We start from the raw sequence: 19294 nt of genomic DNA on the forward strand, positions 1-19294 counted from the left end.
TCAAAATGGTAAGTTTTATATTTCTATTTCTATTTGCTTTAAATTTTTGTAATGAAACTTTGAATTTAAAGAAGGCTTTGACTTGTAAATCTATTCTGCTGGCAATTGTGTGTCTGTCTGTCGCCCCATCAATTTTACCCACTGAGCTGTCCTGAATCCTATAATCAACTGACATGGCGGAGTACGGTCGTGAGCCTTGTCCCTTTCGCATTGTCGAGGATTGTGGTGGAGCCTTCGCAATGGGCGCCTTGGGCGGAGGAGCCTTCCAGGCGATCAAGGGCTTTCGAAACGCTCCCTCCGGCCTGAGATACCGATTGAGCGGAGGATTGGCGGCGTTACGGGCTCGATCCGGCCTGGTGGGCGGTAACTTTGCGGTGTGGGGCGCCACCTTCAGCGCCATCGACTGCTCACTGGTTTACTTCCGGAAAAAGGAGGATCCGTGGAACGCCATAATTAGTGGAGCGACCACTGGGGGCATTCTTGCTGCCAGAACTGGTGAGTTTTTAGCGTTTTTTTTTTCAGGTAAATGCATTAACAATGAGTGCACCAGGCTGGTTTTCAGGAGTTGTATATTCTTCGATACCTTTTTGTCTTGTTTTTCTTTTTGCTCAACTTTATGGCTATTATCGCTCATTTGATAAACGAATATTTACTTTTTGGCTCATTGCTAGAGGTAGTTTAAATACAGCTAAGACATATCTTTCGCAGGACTAACCTCCATGCTCAGTAGTGCCTTGGTGGGCGGGGCTCTGTTGGCCCTTATAGAGGGCGTGGGCATTGTGGTGTCCCATTATTCGGCGGATTCCTACCGCCAGGTGTCGCCCGTGGAGCGGCAGGAACGGTACAAGCAGGAGCTTTTACGACAGCAAAAGGACGTTTCTCCCCTCGCTACGACTTATGGAGAGGTAAGTGAAATCCCCTGGGCAATAATACCCCTCAATAATTCCGCCACTCGCACTCTTTAATTCCAGATCGATTCTTCGGCATTGTAGAATTCTTCGCTGCGTCATCGCCTAGACGTCGCTATCCATCCGCGAACTCGAACGTGGATCGACGATTGCATACCAATTTATAAAAGATTGCTTTGATTGTTCAAATCTGATACTGGCGGCATTTCCATTTCAATTTAAATTCAATTGTCGTACAGTGCAAGTTTTAGAATCATTAATATATTTTCCTTTACGCTTCATGTTGTGTTTGCTTCGGCATATTTATATCGACAGTCTGAAGTCCAGACGAAGTGTGCTGGCTTTTTGGGAGGCGCGTGTGCTTCAAAGCTCCATACTTGAAATTCCAAGCTTATTTGGGGTTTCCTCCTCCAAAACTCATTTGATCAAGCGAGAAACTCAAACCTTGATGTATCTGAGCCTAAATCCTGAGCCTTATTCCTAAATAAATGGAATCACTGGATTCTACTAGATTCCTAGAAAAGTGTCTAACAGATATATTGAAGAATTGCCGTTTTTTTTTAATTTTGTATTTGTCTTCTGCTTCAATCGTAATGCCAACAACATATTGAAGTTTCTACCTCGCACTCTCACTAGCTCATAAGGTAAATCAAGGGTATCTGATATCCGAGAAACTCGACATTATATTTTCTTAAGTTACAATTTGAGTCGTTCATTTTTAAAAGGTTGCCAGTGCCTATCTTTATTAAAACATCTTTTCTGCACTACATTCCGTTTTCCAGCACTCACATAAGAGCCGTTTTCCCTATTATTGCGTTCCCGTTTGATTGGCAAAACTAATTTCCGTTACGATTTCGGGCGGGAAAATAGGTTTTCCTCTGCCAAGATAGTTGTATCACAACCAAGTGAATGTGACAACAAAATGTTCGAATCGACAGAAGGGGACTATTCATAAGTTTGAGCATATGAAAGCCTCTTTCCGCCGATCAAGGAACCCCTCTTCGCCTTACCCCTGAATATAATAAAAGTTTATTTGCGCGTGTCTTTTCACTGCGTTGCCAATTAGCGCAATTGGCGATAACCATAATTGAATATCAATGATAAAAAATAAATACGCGAGAGCGTAGAATAATTGCGGACTGAAGTTTTCAGCTGGCAGCAGGCGCATGCAAAGTGCCTTTGTTCGCAGATAAACAACGACGGCAGCAAATACTAAATAATTATTCAACGCATATTTGTCGCCATCAGATATTTGCCTTCACCATTTTTAATTCCTAGCCATATTTACCCCCGTGCGCCAATGAGAATTTTCCATGGAAAGTCTTCCAGTGCCTGGCTGCGCAGCTGAAAAAACCTTTCGTTCTCGCCGTTTTCTAGGCCTTTTCGCGTGAAAAACCATTGCAAAAACAAGAGCCTGGTTGGAACAACTGTGTTTGATTTAAGTTGGCCACATTTGATGACGACCACGTTCCGAGCTGCTTGGGCGTTCGAGTTATTGAGTTCAGACGGCGAAATGGCAATGGAATCCATTTGCACAGTTGGCTTTCGCGCTCAAATGGAATGGATAGGTATTTCGCCTTTGTTCGGCAAGCAAACATGAATAATTATTAAATAATTGTAAATGACACAAATATTATGTTCGGAGGCCGGGAATTTATTTTTCGCATTCCTCGTCTGTTTTTCTGCCAAGGAGGTCAGTTTAAGACGAGGCAAATATATCTCATAAGCTAATATTTCTATTCTACTAAATCTCAACAAATCTGTACTATTACAAACCACTATATATTTCAGCGACTATATTATACGAGTATAATAGTATAATAGAGAATAATTATAGGGTAAGACATCTTTTACATGTTGTGTCACCGAGCAATTCCCAACATCTACCTGTGCTAATCACTGTAACTAATTGCCAGCCAGTAGTTAAACTGCTACAGACACGCTTCCGCATTAACCAGTTGGTCACACAAAATAGAGGATCAAATGAAACAACGTATTCATATGTAGTTGCCCTGACTAATCTCCTGGTGTTTTCCATACAACGAGTATCTCAAGAAGTATCCGCAATGCGACGAGTCACATTTGGCCAGAGGCTCTTGAGCAATTGAAAGCCGAATGGAAGTCATTCAGGGCTCGATCGCTGGCTCATACGTACATACATACGTTCATACGTACATGTATCTTATCGCTCTTGTGCATTGTTTACCTTCGGGAATGTGGCCCTGGGCTGCGATCACTGGCATGAGCACCGAAAAAACAGAAGTGGCAGTAGGTAGCATTTTACTGGCACAGTTCCACCGGGCCAACTGGGTGTCAACAACCCACGGGGGTGTTACCCAGAGTGCTTACATTACGCATCGAATGGCAGAATGGCAGACAAGCCGAGCGAGTGAACTGAGCGAGTGACTCAGTTTTCGCTACGTATACGTAATGTGCACAAGCACATAATGCATTATTGGCGATTATTGCCGTTGTAAAATTGAAAATAAAGAGATTGTGCTTCTTCGTGTTCCGCGTGACTCATCAAAAGGTTGCGACCTCTTCTTGGGATAGGCCTGGAGTATTCCCATCCTAGCAAATCTATTTATTATCACTATAAAATACATACTCTCACTTCGAAAACTGCCTTATCTGACACCCTTCAAATTGCGGATTTAATCTGTCGACATCACTTGAACATCAGCCATTTATTTACGCTTATACGCGACTTATAAATTATCAGAATTCGTTAATAAGACGACAGCGAACATTAAGATAATCTATAAACAATCTATAATTTGAACACTGGCCGCTCTCGGCTTATAAATTATCAATATTTGCGGCCTGCCGTTTTCGTTTTCGATTTAGATTTAGTTTTGGTTTTTTTGTCAGGCAAATTTACAGACCGCAAACATAATTTACTGCGGCAATTATTGGTTTGAAAGTTCACAAATTGGGCTGCCCGGCTATGGTTATGATCACAATTCGCTGAAAGTCAAATATATCGTTATTTCTTAGATCTACGAATGGGTTATTAAATGTGGGTTAGATTTAAGTCGGGCCATGCAACATGCAACGTGCAACATAGATACATAGATACACATAGCATAAGGTGGCTTTATAGTTATGTCATGCAGCTGCGTCACAGGCTCTTTCTACATATGTACATATGCACATGCTATGTACTCTGCCTCATTTGCATTTGAATAGATGGGTGCTTTGGGTGGGGAGTGGTTGTGGGTGGGTGGACTTAGGCGGAATAGTGAGGTGTTAGTTGCAACTTACCTGCGCACGGGTATCGCCAAATTGTCAACGCTGCGTGACAAACTGGAAACATCTTGACTAGCCCTACGTGACCTGGCACGTTCGCAATCCATAAGGAGCACATCGGGGCAGGCGAACAAAACCAATTAAACGGCAAAGTGTGCCAAAACAAAACGGGAGGTCCAAAGAAATAAACGGAGAAACAATAAGGTAAATAAAAATGTGTAATTACGAAATGGTAAATTCAAAATACACCCAATACACGCTGCAGCAAAACTCGTTGAGTGTATCTCGCCTAATCGCGCGGGTTTAACAAATGCCAATTTACGGAATGCACACGTACCATTGGGGGGAACTCAACGATCCCGATCCCGATCCCAATCCCAATCCCAAGCCCTCCTGTCGAATGGCTATCCATCTGCCACTGGATATTTTCATGGATATATGTGCTATATAAGTATATAGTAGATATTACTTTGGAATCGTCACGTCCAGAAAAGTATCGAGTAGGGTTGTGGAAATATATGGGTGAGAATTGAGGAACACCTGGCTTATTTCTCTTCTTTTTCATAAGTTTTCAACACCATGCTACTTGAGTTGGTATTTTCCCCTGAAAGTTACTGTTCGAATTGCTAAGAATCAGTGCTCAGTAAACTGCTTCTCGAGAATTACCATTTATATGCAATCAGTTGATACTATCAGTTTGGTTCTACGCACTCGAAGTCTCGTTGAAAACAATGTCCAACCCGACGTGCAAATATACTTTGGCTTGTCAAGGGTGAACACTTTATAGACCGATATGATATGAGTGCAAAGAAAATTCCCACATTTCGCGACTATTTCGGTTGAGATTGCCAGAACTCAAGGTTTCGCATACGAAACGCCCGAAAGTCTATGATGTAGCCCACGGTCAAAGCGTTTGGCATAGACAGTTTATCTAAATTTGGGGCAATTTTAAGCAGTGAAAATGAATGGGAACTCGCCACGAAAGGCAATTGTTCAGTGGGGCAGTGAAATGGCCAGACACTTCGATCGAATGAAAACGGAAAAATACTAATTGAGCAGGCAATTAATAGGTTGGTCTTAAGCCTGTAAAATGTAAGTAATAATTTATTAATGTTTGCTACCTTCAATTTCCAAAGCCTGTAGGTTTGGTCTAACATTGGCCCACAGCGCCAAGAAGGCGAATCTCAATGAGCAAACAAAGGGAAGTTGGGAATATGAGTACGTGCTCAAGATCATGTTTATACTGCCCAATTGTAATGGTCTTCAGCTCACCGGAAGTTGAGTGCTTTTATCGTAAGACTCAGTTTTGGATCTTACGATATAGTGAGTCTAATGATCTTCGAGTTAAAGATAAGTATTTAGTCCGCATTTGTGGATGACCTCAATTTGCCAAACTCGGCTGAACAAAATGTTTGGCATCTAATCGAAAGATCGGGATCTTATCGAGGCAGTCATCATAAAGATACGAGTTCAGAGGAAAGGCTGTCATTCAATAGTTGCCAGGCAGTTACCAGGAATTTAACCCCTTTAAGACTCTTTAATATAAGTGTGTTTGAAGGTCACATCATGTTGGCTTACCAATAGTATTGCGATGTAAGTATAACGTTCTGCATTGTGAGTTCAAAAGTCTTTGGGTCTTCGCACTGAGTTCATTACTTTGCTTACAAACTAAATGCAATTTCTGTGGACTAGGGCTGAAATAATTACAGGAAATTGATGAATGTTTTGGGAAAATATCGGATACCGATTAGCTGGTCGATCAATCATAGCCGCGCCATTTGACAGATGAGTTAGAGAAAAGGGGAAGGTGGCTAAAACAAGCAAAAGATAAATTCACTCGACACTGTTGACTTTTAATGATTCAATTTGGCTGGCACCGCAGTGGGAGGTGGAAAATATTGATGACAAAATTAATTGGCTTGTCGCCGGAGCCGTCGAGCAGAGAAATACAAATATAATACCCCAAAGTCGGCCCTTATCGCCGACCAAACACAGCTGACACCAACTGCAGCGGCTGTGCGGTAAACACTGTCACGTGTATTAATTCCGTCTTTGATTTTGATTCTACTCCATATTACGTTTTGCCCACAGTCCAACTTCTGATAGTCATATTTAAATTGCCCCTCTGGGCAACAATATACCCACCTGCCACCGCCCACTTTCCAGCTCATAATTAGAATTTTCATGCCGCATTGTTATCTCTGTTTGTTTGCCTTGGCTTTTTGGCTGCTCTGGAAAAATAAAGCGAGTGAAATGCTGTTTGTATTTGCCCGTCCGCTGCTACCAGCCAACTCACTAACTACCAAGAAAAAGGTTAATTGGATTTTTTGACACTTTTTGCGGTCTTTTGGCATCAGAGAATGTGTCATTTTCGAGGGCAAGTCAGCACGTGAGGATTGCGTAATGGAAGTAGTTTGTATCGAGGAGGTTCTGTATTGGTGCGATTACAACGATAACTTGATGACTATCTAGTGGTTAATCCGATTATGATCGGCCGATAGATCCATTACACAAATACCCCGTGTGAAGCCAAGGACAAGGTCAGTGCCTATTCAGTCTGCTCTTGAAATGAATCCTTCGCCGCAATCCGCAGAATCAACACGAAACTCACAGATTTCGGTTAAGATTGGCCTTCACCCGCTGCCAGGGAGAAAGATAGTCAGGGTATCTTATTTGTATATGAAAAGTATTTGGCAAATATTTAAATCAGCCGGCGGGTTCTTAGTCATGCGCAGAGGAGGAAACCGTCATCGCACATTTACACATTTGCACTCGTATTGGACGCCAGCGCTTTTGGACTGGCCTTAATTGAAACAATTAATTGCATTTTATATCACTTTTGTAATACGCGTACCCACGGGTGTGAGCACGACTGATTGTGGTCAGTTGCCTTTAATTTCTCGGCGCCAGCGGCGTCGTAAATGAAAACATCAGCAACTCGTTTGATGCCTTTTTTTTTGTGGCCGGGCATACTTTTATTCCACCTGATGGGTATTCAAATAAATCTAGTTTGGATGTGTCGTGTTTGCCAGCCATTTAGCAGGAGAGGCATAATTTCAGCCCGCCTTCATTAGCGGCTCATTCAGGCAATTCCTACGGACACCTGGCCAAAGTCTTCGGGAACTGGATGATCAGATGGATGGATGGATGGACAGACGAGCCCCTTGATGGGGGAACTCGAGAAGAGAGTCCAAACACCAGAAGGTGTTTGTATTCCGACTGACTGAACTGACCTTCACTTTTGTAAATTCCACGAGCGATTCTGAATTCGGAATACAGAAATTTCAATAAACCAGTTTGGCCAAAACTCAAAATATTTACACAAACTGACGCGGCTGAGAACTGTTATCTTTCATTTAAATTGAAACTTGCTTTACGTAAATTAAGATAAGAACCGCCTTATCATGGCGTAACAAAAAAAAAAAAAAAACAACGAGCAGCCAATAAACAAAGCATCGAACAAAGCGGGAATCTAATTGAAACGAAATTGAATGCAAAACTCGATCCGAATGAACAAATTTTCCTCAATGAGCAATGAGTTCGAAACTGAACGAATTTCCCTTTGGCGATCAAAGAAATTGCATTTAATTGGATTTAAAGAGTGCCGTTTAATGTAATGAATATTTAGTGTCATAAAGCCTAATTGCTTTGCACATCGCGCAATAAATATATAGCGATTTGTATTGTAAATAAATTATGAATTATAATTAACTCAACACACTCTCGCCGAAGCCAGTGAGAGAATCCAGTTTAACACTTTGCCACTTTGCATTTGCATAAAATGACGATTTTTTCGATATTTCGGCTGCGATCCGATAAACCGCGAATTCGCGAGATCTCGCTTCAAATGCCTCGCGTCGCGAGTTTCATTTCCAACTGACAGACGCAAAATGAAAATGATCATCCCATGGGTCTGGCTGTGTCATTGTTAATGGCATGAGCTCTGGATGTTATCATTCTGGATGGATACCAGTGTGCTCCGCTGCCCTCTTCTTCCGACATTATATACATATATGTATATAGTATGTACAATTTACATATATGTATTCATTTATCAAATCAGCAGCCAGCGGAGCGCAATAAAGGCCTCTCCCTCGGCGGACTTTGTGCACACACGCACGTAATCACTCGACCCAAGCGATCCCCAGATCCCCACTTTGGTTCCATTCAGAGTGGAACTTAGGTTGGAAAAGATATAGATAGATATAAATATCTATACACATATATTAGCTCTTGGATTTCCTATAAAGTATCTAAGTTTCCTATTAGTCCTATTCCTATACGAAGTTACAACAATCTAAGTCTTAAGTTAGCATATGACTTTCAAGCTGATATTGCGGCAGTTTCGCCAGTAATATTCGGTTGCGTCTTTCCTAAATGTTACCATATGTTTAATATAGGTAAACATTTGCAAAACTAATTTAGAACGCTCGCTAAGTAGTTGGGCAAACAAAACGTGAGAAGGGAATTTCGCTTTACAATGGCAAATAGAGATATGAACTAGGATGTAGATAGCAACTGAAAATACTCAAGTAACTTGAGTTATTGATATGTAGAATAGCTCGGTTTTACTAGGTTGCCAGTTAACTTCCTGGTGAAAGGTCAGAATAATACTTCTTAGGTCACAGGTACTTAATTGCAATCATTATGTCCCATAGCTTATTTAATCCCCAACTGGATTGTAACGTTACGTCTTAATTACCACACTTATGGCATTTATAGCAAATTAGCATATACTTGCACGTCAAGTAATTCAGGCGGTTCATCATCCCATCACACCTGATCATCACTGGAAACCCACCTGACAACGTCGAGCTGTCTGGGCCCTCATTCGAACCTAAACGTATTACCTAGTTGCCATATTAATTATCTGAAGGAATTTCTCAGTCCGCCAGTTGTTGGGTAATTAATATCCCAGAGATCATCGATTAGCACTGAAGCAAATCAGCTTATCGGATAACATGAGCATGTACATCTATGTATAGATTCTTATACGAGTCTATATATAAGAAGACTTAAATCCGCAGTGTATAAAAATCGATTTTGAACAGCACATACATATATACGTTATATAGTATGTGGGCAGGGGCAGGTCTAAAAATGAATTACGACTCAATTGGGTTTATATTGGCTGGTTATAAAGAGATATGTATGCTGATACCGAAATGTCAGGCCAGCCGAACCCGAGTGGCCTCTTTGGTCAGCCCCCATAAATCGTTCGATTATAAACAATATAATAAAGTGTGTTTTCGAGGCATCGTGTTTACGCCAAGTACCTGTCACAAAATCGAGTTAACTTTTTCAATCGACTCTACTATTTTCCCTTACATTTAGTTTTGTTTGTGTTCTTCCGTAAAACCCTCGACGCCATCTAAACATACATATATAAGAGAACATGGTGGTAAAGGGTTTGGTTTTATGGCCTGTTGTTTTTGTGCTAATTTGATAAGCTGAAGTAGCTGGGGCTCGTGAATGTTCAGGCTTCTTCAAATCTGATACTGAGACACTTTCAAGTGCTTTTCACCAACGACAGTTTGATCTATGCACTTTATACCCTATAGACCAATGAGTCAGTCAATCTAGTGCGTGGGGTCTTTTATTTGAGGGAGTGAATCAGACCAAAGGTAGAATACCACCTTCAGCTAATAGACCTCCAAGGTGAATCACAATTATGCTCAGAGAAAAAAACGCTCTCAACGATCTCGATTTGGGAATTTCGATCTCAAAATCATGCTAAGCGTACTCACATCGAGATCGAACCATTCTCAGTTTGCAAATGACTTTGCTCTCACTTGCCTCTCTCTTTCTCTTATTTTCTGTCTGAAAGTATCTACATCGAGATCGTTTTCATCTCGAAATCGAGATGGTTACTTCTCAAGATTCTCACTGATTGATGCCCCTGAGTACGCTGAACACAACCGATCTCGTTTTTTGTCGTTCTCAAATTCTCAATGGGTGTATAAATTCTCAAAAAGGTGTAAATCGTTTAGCGCACGCTTATAATAAAGGGTTTTGCAAAGTGCTGTTTAAATTATTTATTTTTATGGCTTAATTTTTTGGTACTTGATATGACTTATTGCTTAATTTGTAAGCCAAAAACAAACACGTTTCACTGCGACAACTTTATAGTTTCAAAAGGGCTGGCCAAATTGTTGTGTACTTCATACAGTCGGCCAGTCGGTACAAAAACCTCTTTATTCATTAAGCTACTTCGAGTATATACAAAATTGCTGCACAGTGGAGCTCCACTGTTGCTATTATGCAGTTGATTTGATTTTATTACTGTGTGTATTCCGAAACACACTGCACTCTAAAGATAGAGTCAGAAGAACCTCTATATAGATATATGCGACGATTTATGGCATTTGCACACAGTCGCACAAGCATATAAGCTGTTTAAATATTTGCTGAAAGTGTTGTGATATTTAACTAACTACTGTGTGGGCATCGGAAAGACTAAGTCCAAGTCTAGGCATCATGTGGAATGAATGAGTGAGTGATTGCCTGACTGATGGAATTCGTACTTGTATCAACAGCGGGCCGAAACAGAAGCCAAATTGGAATTAGGAATCACAAAGCCAAGTGGCGAGACACTCGGTCTCCAAGCTGAGCAAATATTCACGTGAGCCGGATTGTGCCTTGTGACTGGAGGCTGTTGGATTCGTTTGGACCCAGGCCTTAATTAACTACTTCGAGTGGGAGCTTGGGATCTTGGCGGTTGCTTCAACGGATGACCGATGGAAAAAATCCACAGAGGTGCCAGTCTGCCGATGGGCATGATTGGATATTTTTCAGCCTCAATGTTTCCAGCGACCAAGCCTTCATCTATTGGCTTACAGCAGATTTGTTCAGTTTCTAAGCGGATAGATACGACCTACATATGTTTCTGAAGTGCGCTTGTGTTAAATCTTGAAAGAAATATCTATTGCATTTTATCTAACTACCAATAACTTTCAATGAAACAAAGAAACAAACTGAAAGCCTTTTCCAATGTAAACTATATATCAATCAGATCCATATCGCGTGCAATAAAAACGTGCTGCCATGGCAGTTAAAAATCGAGCTACTATATATATAGTATTGGATGATATGTACCGATGCGATAGGGAAACAGAGGCGACCGATACGGCAAATATGGCCAATTAATGTTATTGCCTTTGTTTACATTCCGTTGGACAATTCGCTAAATTTGTGCGCTCCATTAATTCTCTTTACAAGTTTAATTGACATTGCAAATTGTAAAACGCCGCCTTTTATTTTTCCGTTCGCTTACGTAAGTCAGATAAAAAAAAACACAAACTATACAAAAGACATAAGCCTGGTAAACGCGGATGTTCTGTAACTAATTTGCATGGCTGGGTGGTAAAATGCTCATTTATAGCAATAAATAATATCCCACTTTTGAACTTTGTCACTTGGGGAACAAGGAAAGATACTTTCAATCCCGCATCGTTTGCACATCGATATTTTCCCCGAAAAGGTTTGTTGTTTACAGGGCCTTTCGGGCCATAATTTCCATTGTTTCTCGTTTTTAATTAAGGAAAATGAAACAAAACAAAACAATCACAAATAATCAAAAATAATTAAAATGCAAAGCAAGGCAGAAACAGAGGCACAGGCAAAGTCTCAAATCGAAATCGAAATCGAGATGTGAGCAAATTGTGACAAGGGACGGAAAAACAAAATGCTGGCTAATTAAAAGTAAGATATGACGAGAAAAGGCAAAAAATTGTGTGCTTTCAAGGAAGCGCAAATTACCCCAAAAATACCAATATCGATGTGCAATATGTTTATAAGCCGATGACCATAACTCAAGCGCTGATCATCAGCGGATTTGGATCAGCAGATTCCGTCTCTAATTGACCCGCCGGCGGCCAAGAAATAATAATCCTAATAATAATAATAATAATGCGCATAAAGAGGCTCATACTCCGACCCGCCCGATAGACAGCCGGCTAATGGAGTCGAGGCGGGTCCGAAGGCCGATCTCGAAGCGGATCCAAAGACCCCGTTGGGCGTCTGAGCAACGGCAATGACTTGACCTGGTCGACGGGGGTTCGGGGTCAGCGAATGAACCCCACCAACTCCCGTGTGAAGGTCGGTCGCTTCAAGGGGGAAGAAGAGCAGGTGCAAGGGAGCAGCTACCTATTTCACCAAAGTGGTAATCTACCCACACACAACATCGATTGATCCACTATTATGATTTCTTTCCACTCTTGTTTCCGATCTGAAAAGTCGGTGGAGTTGAGGTGAAGTTAGACTTACAGTCTAGATGGGATTTGGTTATACTTAAACTATCAAGAAACTGGTTATATGTATTTCTTAGCACTTTTCGCTTTTGTTCATTTGTATGACTCTTACAATCGTAAAAGGAGTAGACTCGATTGAATGGCCAACTTAAATTAGCTTTGCAATTGGTTCCCTGGTTAGCTGCTAACTGTGGCTGCTCTAAGCCATCAAAAAACCAGTTCGAAAAGTGCGAATCAGAAATCTTTAATTAGAACCCTCGACGGTGATGAATGACTTTCGGAAAGTGCGTGAATCGTTATGTTCAATTGCCAAATCGAGGGATTCGGCAGTTGGCGATCCGGCTGCGAGGAGGAGCTGCTCTGAGGAAATGCCTCCCGTTCCGATGCATCGCATAAATTAAAGTGAGGCCCAGGGGCACCGGAAATGTATCTGAAAGTGTGAGTTTCGGGGGTGGGAGTGTTTCATGCCGGCAATTAATCACACATTCGACGGGTGTTAGTTCAACATTCGCAGCGGGAGCAGAGATTGGTTGGGTGGGTGGTGGGTAGTTGGGTTGGTTTGGGGGCAATCTTACGCAATCGATGCATTTTAGTCACTTGGCAAGGCGCTTGTTAAACACGCAGACGGTTTGGTTAGAGTCAAACGAACGGAGAGGGCGCACCTGTTCTTGAAATTGTCGGGCACGAAGATGTTCCACCAGGAGTGGCGCTTCTCGCGCGGGAAGTACTCCCCGTGGCTGGGATCGATGATGTCGTCCTCGTCGTCGTTGCCGTTGCCACTTCCGTTGGCAAAGCTGCCGGAGCCCTCGGCCAAGCTGTCGTTAGTCAGGTCGCTCTGGGACTCGCTGCACATCATGCCGGAGTCCAGGCTCCTCTGGTTGATGTACTCCATCTTCTTGCGGCGATGCCGGTCCAGCTTGGTCTGCAGCGAGCTGCGCCTGCGCCTCTGGCGATCATTCTGGGGTCCCTCGTACGAGGTGTTCAGCCCCTGGAGCACTGGACGCGGCGACTGGCTGCCGTCCTCGAAGAAGGTCTGCTTGCCCGGATCGTTGGGGGAGCTGGCCCGGATATTCTCCTCGGAGCTGTACACGATCTCCGGACTGGTGGGTGTGCCGGATCCGTCGGATTTCTCGCTGCGCACAGCCGATTCGTACGAGTCTTTGGTGGAGTTCTGCAAGGAACGAAGGAAAGGGTTAGTTCAAATGGCTCTTTTTAGTAAAGTTCAGTGGGAAATAGGGATAAGAGAACTATATTTCGAATATTTTCTAGTATCAAACCAATTGTTTTAATCTTCTTGTCTAACCATGGAATATGATTCTCTTCCAGGAATGTTACAAAATTAAATAAAATATGCCTCTTAACAGCCTATACTTTACTTTACTTTACTCTTTTACCAAATAGCTCTTCGAAAAATTCCTGAATAATTACTTTATGCAAATATCTCAAAAGGAGGAGTTACTATGTGTGCTGGATTCCCTATCAATGCAGTTTTAAGTAACTTAAAATAGAGTTTATTTAGTATAAGTATCACTCACCTTACTACTATCCCGTCGCAGGAAGGAGACGGCTATGGAGCTGCGGCGCTTCTGGCTCTTATCGGATTTGCTGGAGAACAGTCCGAGGGCCAGGGAGCTGCGCCGCGGTGGCTTCTGTGGAGGCAGTGGGGCCGTGGCATTGAGGCTGGCCTCTGTGTCGCCGGAGTCGCCGTCGTGCTCGTCGATGTTCACCAAGGACGGGATGGAGGCGCTGGCCCAGTCCTTGCGCAAGCGGTACTTGCCGCTGTCGATGATGCTCATGGCGTGGCGATCGGTTATCGATTCGGATGAGGGCGCTGGTCGGGCGGATAGATTGGTAACTGGGTACTAACTGCTAACTTTAGCCGTTAACTGTTAGCCGTTAGGCGCTGCAAGTACTCCAACCGATTAATTATCGTCGAAAACATGGCTATGGCTGCTTTTGGCTCTTAATTGCCGCGCTCCAATTACTACCAAGCGTTGCCCCGTCTCTTTCTACCTCTCCCTCTCTCTCTCTCTGCGATTTTCCCCGCACTTGCGAAACTTTTACTTTCAGTGAACTCTATTGAACCGGCATTAGCGTGGTAATTAGCAGGCCGTTGTCGGTCGAGCGGAACGCCGTCGCCGTCGTCATCGTCACTCCGCCAGCAACCGCAGTGAAAAACAGGCAATAACCCAGACTGCGCTGGAATATCTGGTAAGTGCATTGGGCAAAGGGGTAAAGTACACAGCTGTATTCAACGACAGGGCCTAGGGATTATCATTGTCATCGGAAGAATAATCAGAGCGCAATTAATTCCGGCTAGTAAATCCATCAATTAGTGATTCTAACTTTGCAGCCCAAATGAATTTGCAGCTAATTCAATCGCTTTCTGGCGTAAAATGAATATGTTGCACCATTTAAATTTGAGTGAAAGAATCAATAAAAATCTATAGACAATATCTATCTAGCTTTAATATACACACTAATCATATCTATTTATGCACCTCAAATTTAAACGTTTACTGGTTTCATGTTGACCAAATTTAGCCAGTCTATCACGGATCGCTTAGCGTCCTCTCACTTTCAGCCCGCTTGTTGGCCCACAATAGTATTCGTACTTACATCGCGGAGGCAGCAACAAGCAAAGCAGTTAATAATGCAAATTAACTCACAACTTCATGACATCATGGCGAGTAACAAACAATGGGCAACAACCTACGACAACAAAACAGCAGCCCAGCCCATACAGCATATTACAGAATCCAGCACAAAAATCCCATGATGACGACGGATCTGTGATGATGATGATGGTGATGACTGACTAGAATCTGGTGATGGAGGGATACAGGGAATGCGGCGATGAAGGGGGGGACACGCCACTTGGCTGGGAAATCGAAAGTGCCTAGAGTTTAGCTCGACTTGCCTTACAACTGTCGCTATCACACGATTCTGTCGGCACAATGGATGGCAGAGGGCAATTTAAGGGGCGGGATTCCCCGGCATATGTTTCTGTAAACTGACAGACTTTACAATTTAACGCCAGATCAAGTCGTGTGAGGCTATTTAGACTTCCAATTCTCACCCAGTCGGACAAATTATAGTTAGTGCTTGGCTGGGGGAGCAGGGGAAGCTAATTGAAATGGGTCATTAGACCCCACGCGATTGTGAATCGTGCCAGGTCTGGCACCCAGAAACAAGCTATATCAATGGGACAGTTGGCTTCCAACCAAGTGATTTAAGAGAGATGGTTTTGAAAGAGGGTAATACATCCAAGGATATATTCATAGATTGTAAATTACCCGAACTTGCTGACCCTGCCTAACTAATTGGAGCTCTCCTGACACTTTTACACAGTCAAGTGTCCTTTGTCACGATAGCTTCTCTCCACTTTCTAAGCAGGGGGTCTGAAGTGCTCCCAATTCCGGATGATTAGATCACTGGAGTGGGCCAGACGGCTTACATGTGTCCCTGGCGCTATCTCTGGAGCAGCTGTTGGCCCGGAGTCCGGGTGTTTGTGCGCAAACACTTGACAGGGCGCAAATACGCGCCGCCTTATCGGGCCGAATATATAGGAAGAGAGCAATTTGAATACACGGGTGCTGCTGGTGGATGGTGGAAAAAAGCCAACCTTGTCCGCTCGTCAAGTGAACGGAGCGGAGCGGGAACTCGAACTGACCACAACCGGTCGAGCTCAAGGCGCTTACATGTAAGTCCAAAGCGACTTCAGTCGAGTCGAATCAAGTGCAGGTTCCGCTGGATCGGAGTGGACTGGAGTTCACGCTTCACGGCCGGGCACGTACACAAGTCACGGGTCTAGGTCTCGGACTCAGACTCGGTCTCGGTCTTGGGTTCGGTCTCGGTCTGGATCGGGGCTGGGGATTACGATTGGGTCTAGGTCTAGGTCTAGGTCTCCAGTGAGCCGCGAAGGTGGGATCCACTCGGCAATTTATGGCCCACATTAATAACCCATTGGGGAGTCTATTATTTATTTGGTTGTCGCCTGATCAATTGTGCAATGCGCGCATAAATAAATAAGCAAATAAACACAAAGACCTGCAGCCAAAGTCCGAATTCAAAGTCTTACGTCTTACTGTATCAATGTCATGGCTAGTCAAGCGAAAAAACTGGTCGCGGGTAGTGGATCCCTAAATAAGTTAAAAACACTAGAAAATGAAGGGACTCATAGAAAATTAAAAACTATTTATATGCTCCATAAAATATGCATAGTTTAGGCTTAGACTTTCGGAACTTTTTGTTTTGCTCGTTTCACTGCGATTTGGCCACTTAAGTTACTTTTAAGAATTTTAGAAAAAGTGTACTTCAAATTTGTAGGCAGCTCTTTAAGTTAGGTAACTATCTTTTGGTGTCGAAAGCACAGAAATCGCAGAACTTCAAGAACTTTCCCATGCACTTGTTTTAATTATTGTGTTATTCAGTTTTCTGCAATGTGCAATCTGCGGGAAACGAAACTTTCCATGGAAACGCAGAGGAACGGAAAACTACAGCACGTGATAAGCGGGAGTTGGGCCTGATAAGGCGGCAAACCTCCTCGCACGAGAGCATAGACCTATAAATACCCCATTGGGGGTATCGGATCGGTTCTGGCTGCTCAGATGGAAACGCCGCAGACAAGGGTCCATAAAACACTCGATGACGAGGCCAACTGTCACATGGCAGAGGCTGCAGCTGCAATTTGCAGTGCATGGCGAGGTCCAGTGAAAACGTTGATAAACTTTGAAGTGCTCAAGTGTGAAAATTTTCCATAGTCTATGCTCAAACGCAGTGGTAAATAAAACAAGCTCTGAGAATAGATTAATGCATCGCAGGAAGTTTGAGGGTGCAAAGTGTGGGAAACACAATTGGCTTAATGCGAAACCTTGGACGCTTAGACTGTCCACCGACATTGATTTATGGCCCACTTGATGGGACTAATCTTGAGGATTTGGCTTTACGATTGGGAAATCATAGGAATAAAAACACCGATAATACGGAACTGATAATATGGCCAAACTAGATTTTGCTTTCAAGTGCAGCCTGATATATAATTCATTTATAGATGCAATACGTAAAAACCTATATGTTTTTGTCGAAAAATCTGCAAATGCAATTTGTAGCTTCTATTAGTAAAAAAGAAGCCAATTTCGAGAAATAGTCATTTACTCCATGCATTTCAAGAACAATAACCTTGATGACAATGCAGTTCAATTGGGCTGCGAGCACGTAAAACTGCACTTTCGATTTCAATGGAAACTGACCGGCAGCAAATGTATCTCGCAGATACACACGTTGACTGTTGGTGCAGACACGTTATGGGGCCAAACGAAATGAAATGCGAAAAGGCAGAAGAGACAACATGCAACCGAACAGAAACTGAAACAGAAACAGAAGCGAAACAAGAGCAACACGATATAAATAAACCACTCAGACGTCGCAACAATGGTCACTGTGAGATACAAATGTATCTACACACGACGATTGGCGGATACATCGCGTGTGCACGGCATGTAAACGATATGTCTGACGTTGTGTTGAAGCAATTTGCTACACTAAAGCCGCAAAACATTCGTCGGGGAGGGCAATAATTTCCCAGATGAAAGGGAAAACCAGCAGAAATAACACTTTTGAAAAATGTATCGGAAATGCACGAGGCTTGAAAGTAAGCAAGGTGTTCCTCTTTGTCGAGTGATTATAATCTGCGAAGTCATTAGAGCTTTGACTTCTTATCCTACTTAACAGACCGGTGATCAAATAATCGTCCTAGTATGTCTAGCAAATTCCAAACCAATTGTCGAGATCCATCCATCAGTAGTGCAATGCATGGTTGGTCAGCTGTCGCGAATTGGAGTCAATAAATCACAAACTGAAATAATTAATTCCCTTTCTTGTGGTCTTTTTCGAAACGAAAACAAAACTGGTGGCCGGGAGTCGTTGAACTGGCGACACATGTGACACATGTATCTACGTGTGCGGCAAAGATACAAATGTATCTGCATGTGCTACCGTTTCAGCGGGCGTCGTCGCTAGCCAAAGTGTCAAGTGGTCGACGTATCTGCAAGATACGAGTGCGTCTAGGTTCTGTTTACCCAATAGCTTGAATTTCCTTTTCGAAATAGCCATTCAAAACATAGTCTCTAGACAGCCCGTTTGTTTAAGCCCAGTTTCGCATGACAAGACGGCCTGCGACTTTATTAATAGACTCTGCTCGCATTGCCCATACGTGTTTGCTCACTGGCGAATTCCTGCCTGTCCATTCGATCATTAACTAACCAGTTTACACCTGGCCGACCTGCACACCTAATGCAGGGCGCTGGGTGGGGTCCATCTGACCGTATTGCAGGCGGGGGCGTGGGAGTGTTCTGCGTATCTGGGATTCTATAAATGCGACCCGGCAAAAATGCGGAAAGTGGGTTGGTTCGGACTTAGAGCGGGTGTCCCTGGGTCATCGAGAAACGATATCTTAACACTTCATATTTGTTATTTTCTTCATTCTTTAAAAGGCACTCCTTAAAAGCCAGTCCGTTGTGAAAGTTGCGTTCTTGTGTACGATATAAATATATTTTACACTGACTATAATTATGTACAATGTTCCAATTTTAAAACGATTATTTATATTATATTTCGATAAGTATTTGACTCATTCGTTGAATAAGAAACTATATATTTCCTCAATAGTAACATTAACCTTCCTTTCCGGAGCAAGTTCCGTATCTATCACATAAAAATATTATGCTTCCCTAAAACTGCGATACTCAGATAAGCGTTCTCAGAAATACGAAACTCATTTTCGAGTTACAGATACCTCCGCTCCCAGCAGTAATTCAATATGAACACAACAAACACTCATAAAAAATAAACAACGAAAATAAAGTTGTTTGCAAACAAAAAAGATGC

The 19294-nt window shown here is 42.8% G+C and overlaps 2 protein-coding genes across 25 annotated transcripts in view; one reads left to right on the top strand and one right to left on the bottom strand.

Annotated features, from left to right (window-relative positions):
* The window catches only part of LOC6726786 (TLD domain-containing protein 2), an 80472-nt gene that overhangs the window by 27276 nt on the left and 33902 nt on the right, over positions 1-19294 (bottom strand). For 10 of the 24 annotated variants that reach the window (XM_016175971.3, XM_039294951.2, XM_016175976.3 and 7 more), the window contains exons 3-5: positions 13942-14309; positions 13069-13577; positions 4173-4244 (exon numbers count right to left, since the gene is read on the bottom strand). The exons of 6 other annotated variants lie outside the window; for them this stretch is intronic. In XM_016175971.3, the coding sequence (XP_016033268.1) occupies positions 4173-4244; positions 13069-13577; positions 13942-14202 (842 nt within the window). In that variant the 5' untranslated portion in view covers positions 14203-14309. Of the gene's footprint in view, positions 1-4172; positions 4245-5735; positions 5823-13068; positions 13578-13941; positions 14310-19294 lie in introns of those variants that run through there. 8 more of the 24 variants (XM_016175977.3, XM_039294952.2, XM_016175991.3 and 5 more) reach the window with 5 other exon arrangements.
* On the top strand, positions 79-1189 carry LOC6726788 (probable mitochondrial import inner membrane translocase subunit Tim17 1). The gene is made up of 3 exons (XM_002102160.4): positions 79-495; positions 709-905; positions 972-1189. The coding sequence occupies exons 1-3, from the start codon at positions 174-176 to the stop codon at positions 990-992; spliced, it is 540 nt and encodes a 179-aa protein (XP_002102196.1). The 5' UTR covers positions 79-173; the 3' UTR covers positions 993-1189.

The sequence above is a fragment of the Drosophila simulans genome, chromosome 3R (genome assembly GCF_016746395.2).
Source record: "Drosophila simulans strain w501 chromosome 3R, Prin_Dsim_3.1, whole genome shotgun sequence".
NCBI classification, from domain to species: domain Eukaryota; kingdom Metazoa; phylum Arthropoda; class Insecta; order Diptera; family Drosophilidae; genus Drosophila; species Drosophila simulans.

Coding starts and splice junctions, on each gene's coding strand:
- LOC6726788 (XM_002102160.4), top strand. CDS start 174: ATGGCGGAGTACGGTCGTGAGCCTTGTCCCTTTCGCATTGTCGAGGAT. Junction 496..708: donor CATTCTTGCTGCCAGAACTG/GTGAGTTTTTAG, acceptor TATCTTTCGCAG/GACTAACCTCCATGCTCAGT. Junction 906..971: donor TCGCTACGACTTATGGAGAG/GTAAGTGAAATC, acceptor CTTTAATTCCAG/ATCGATTCTTCGGCATTGTA.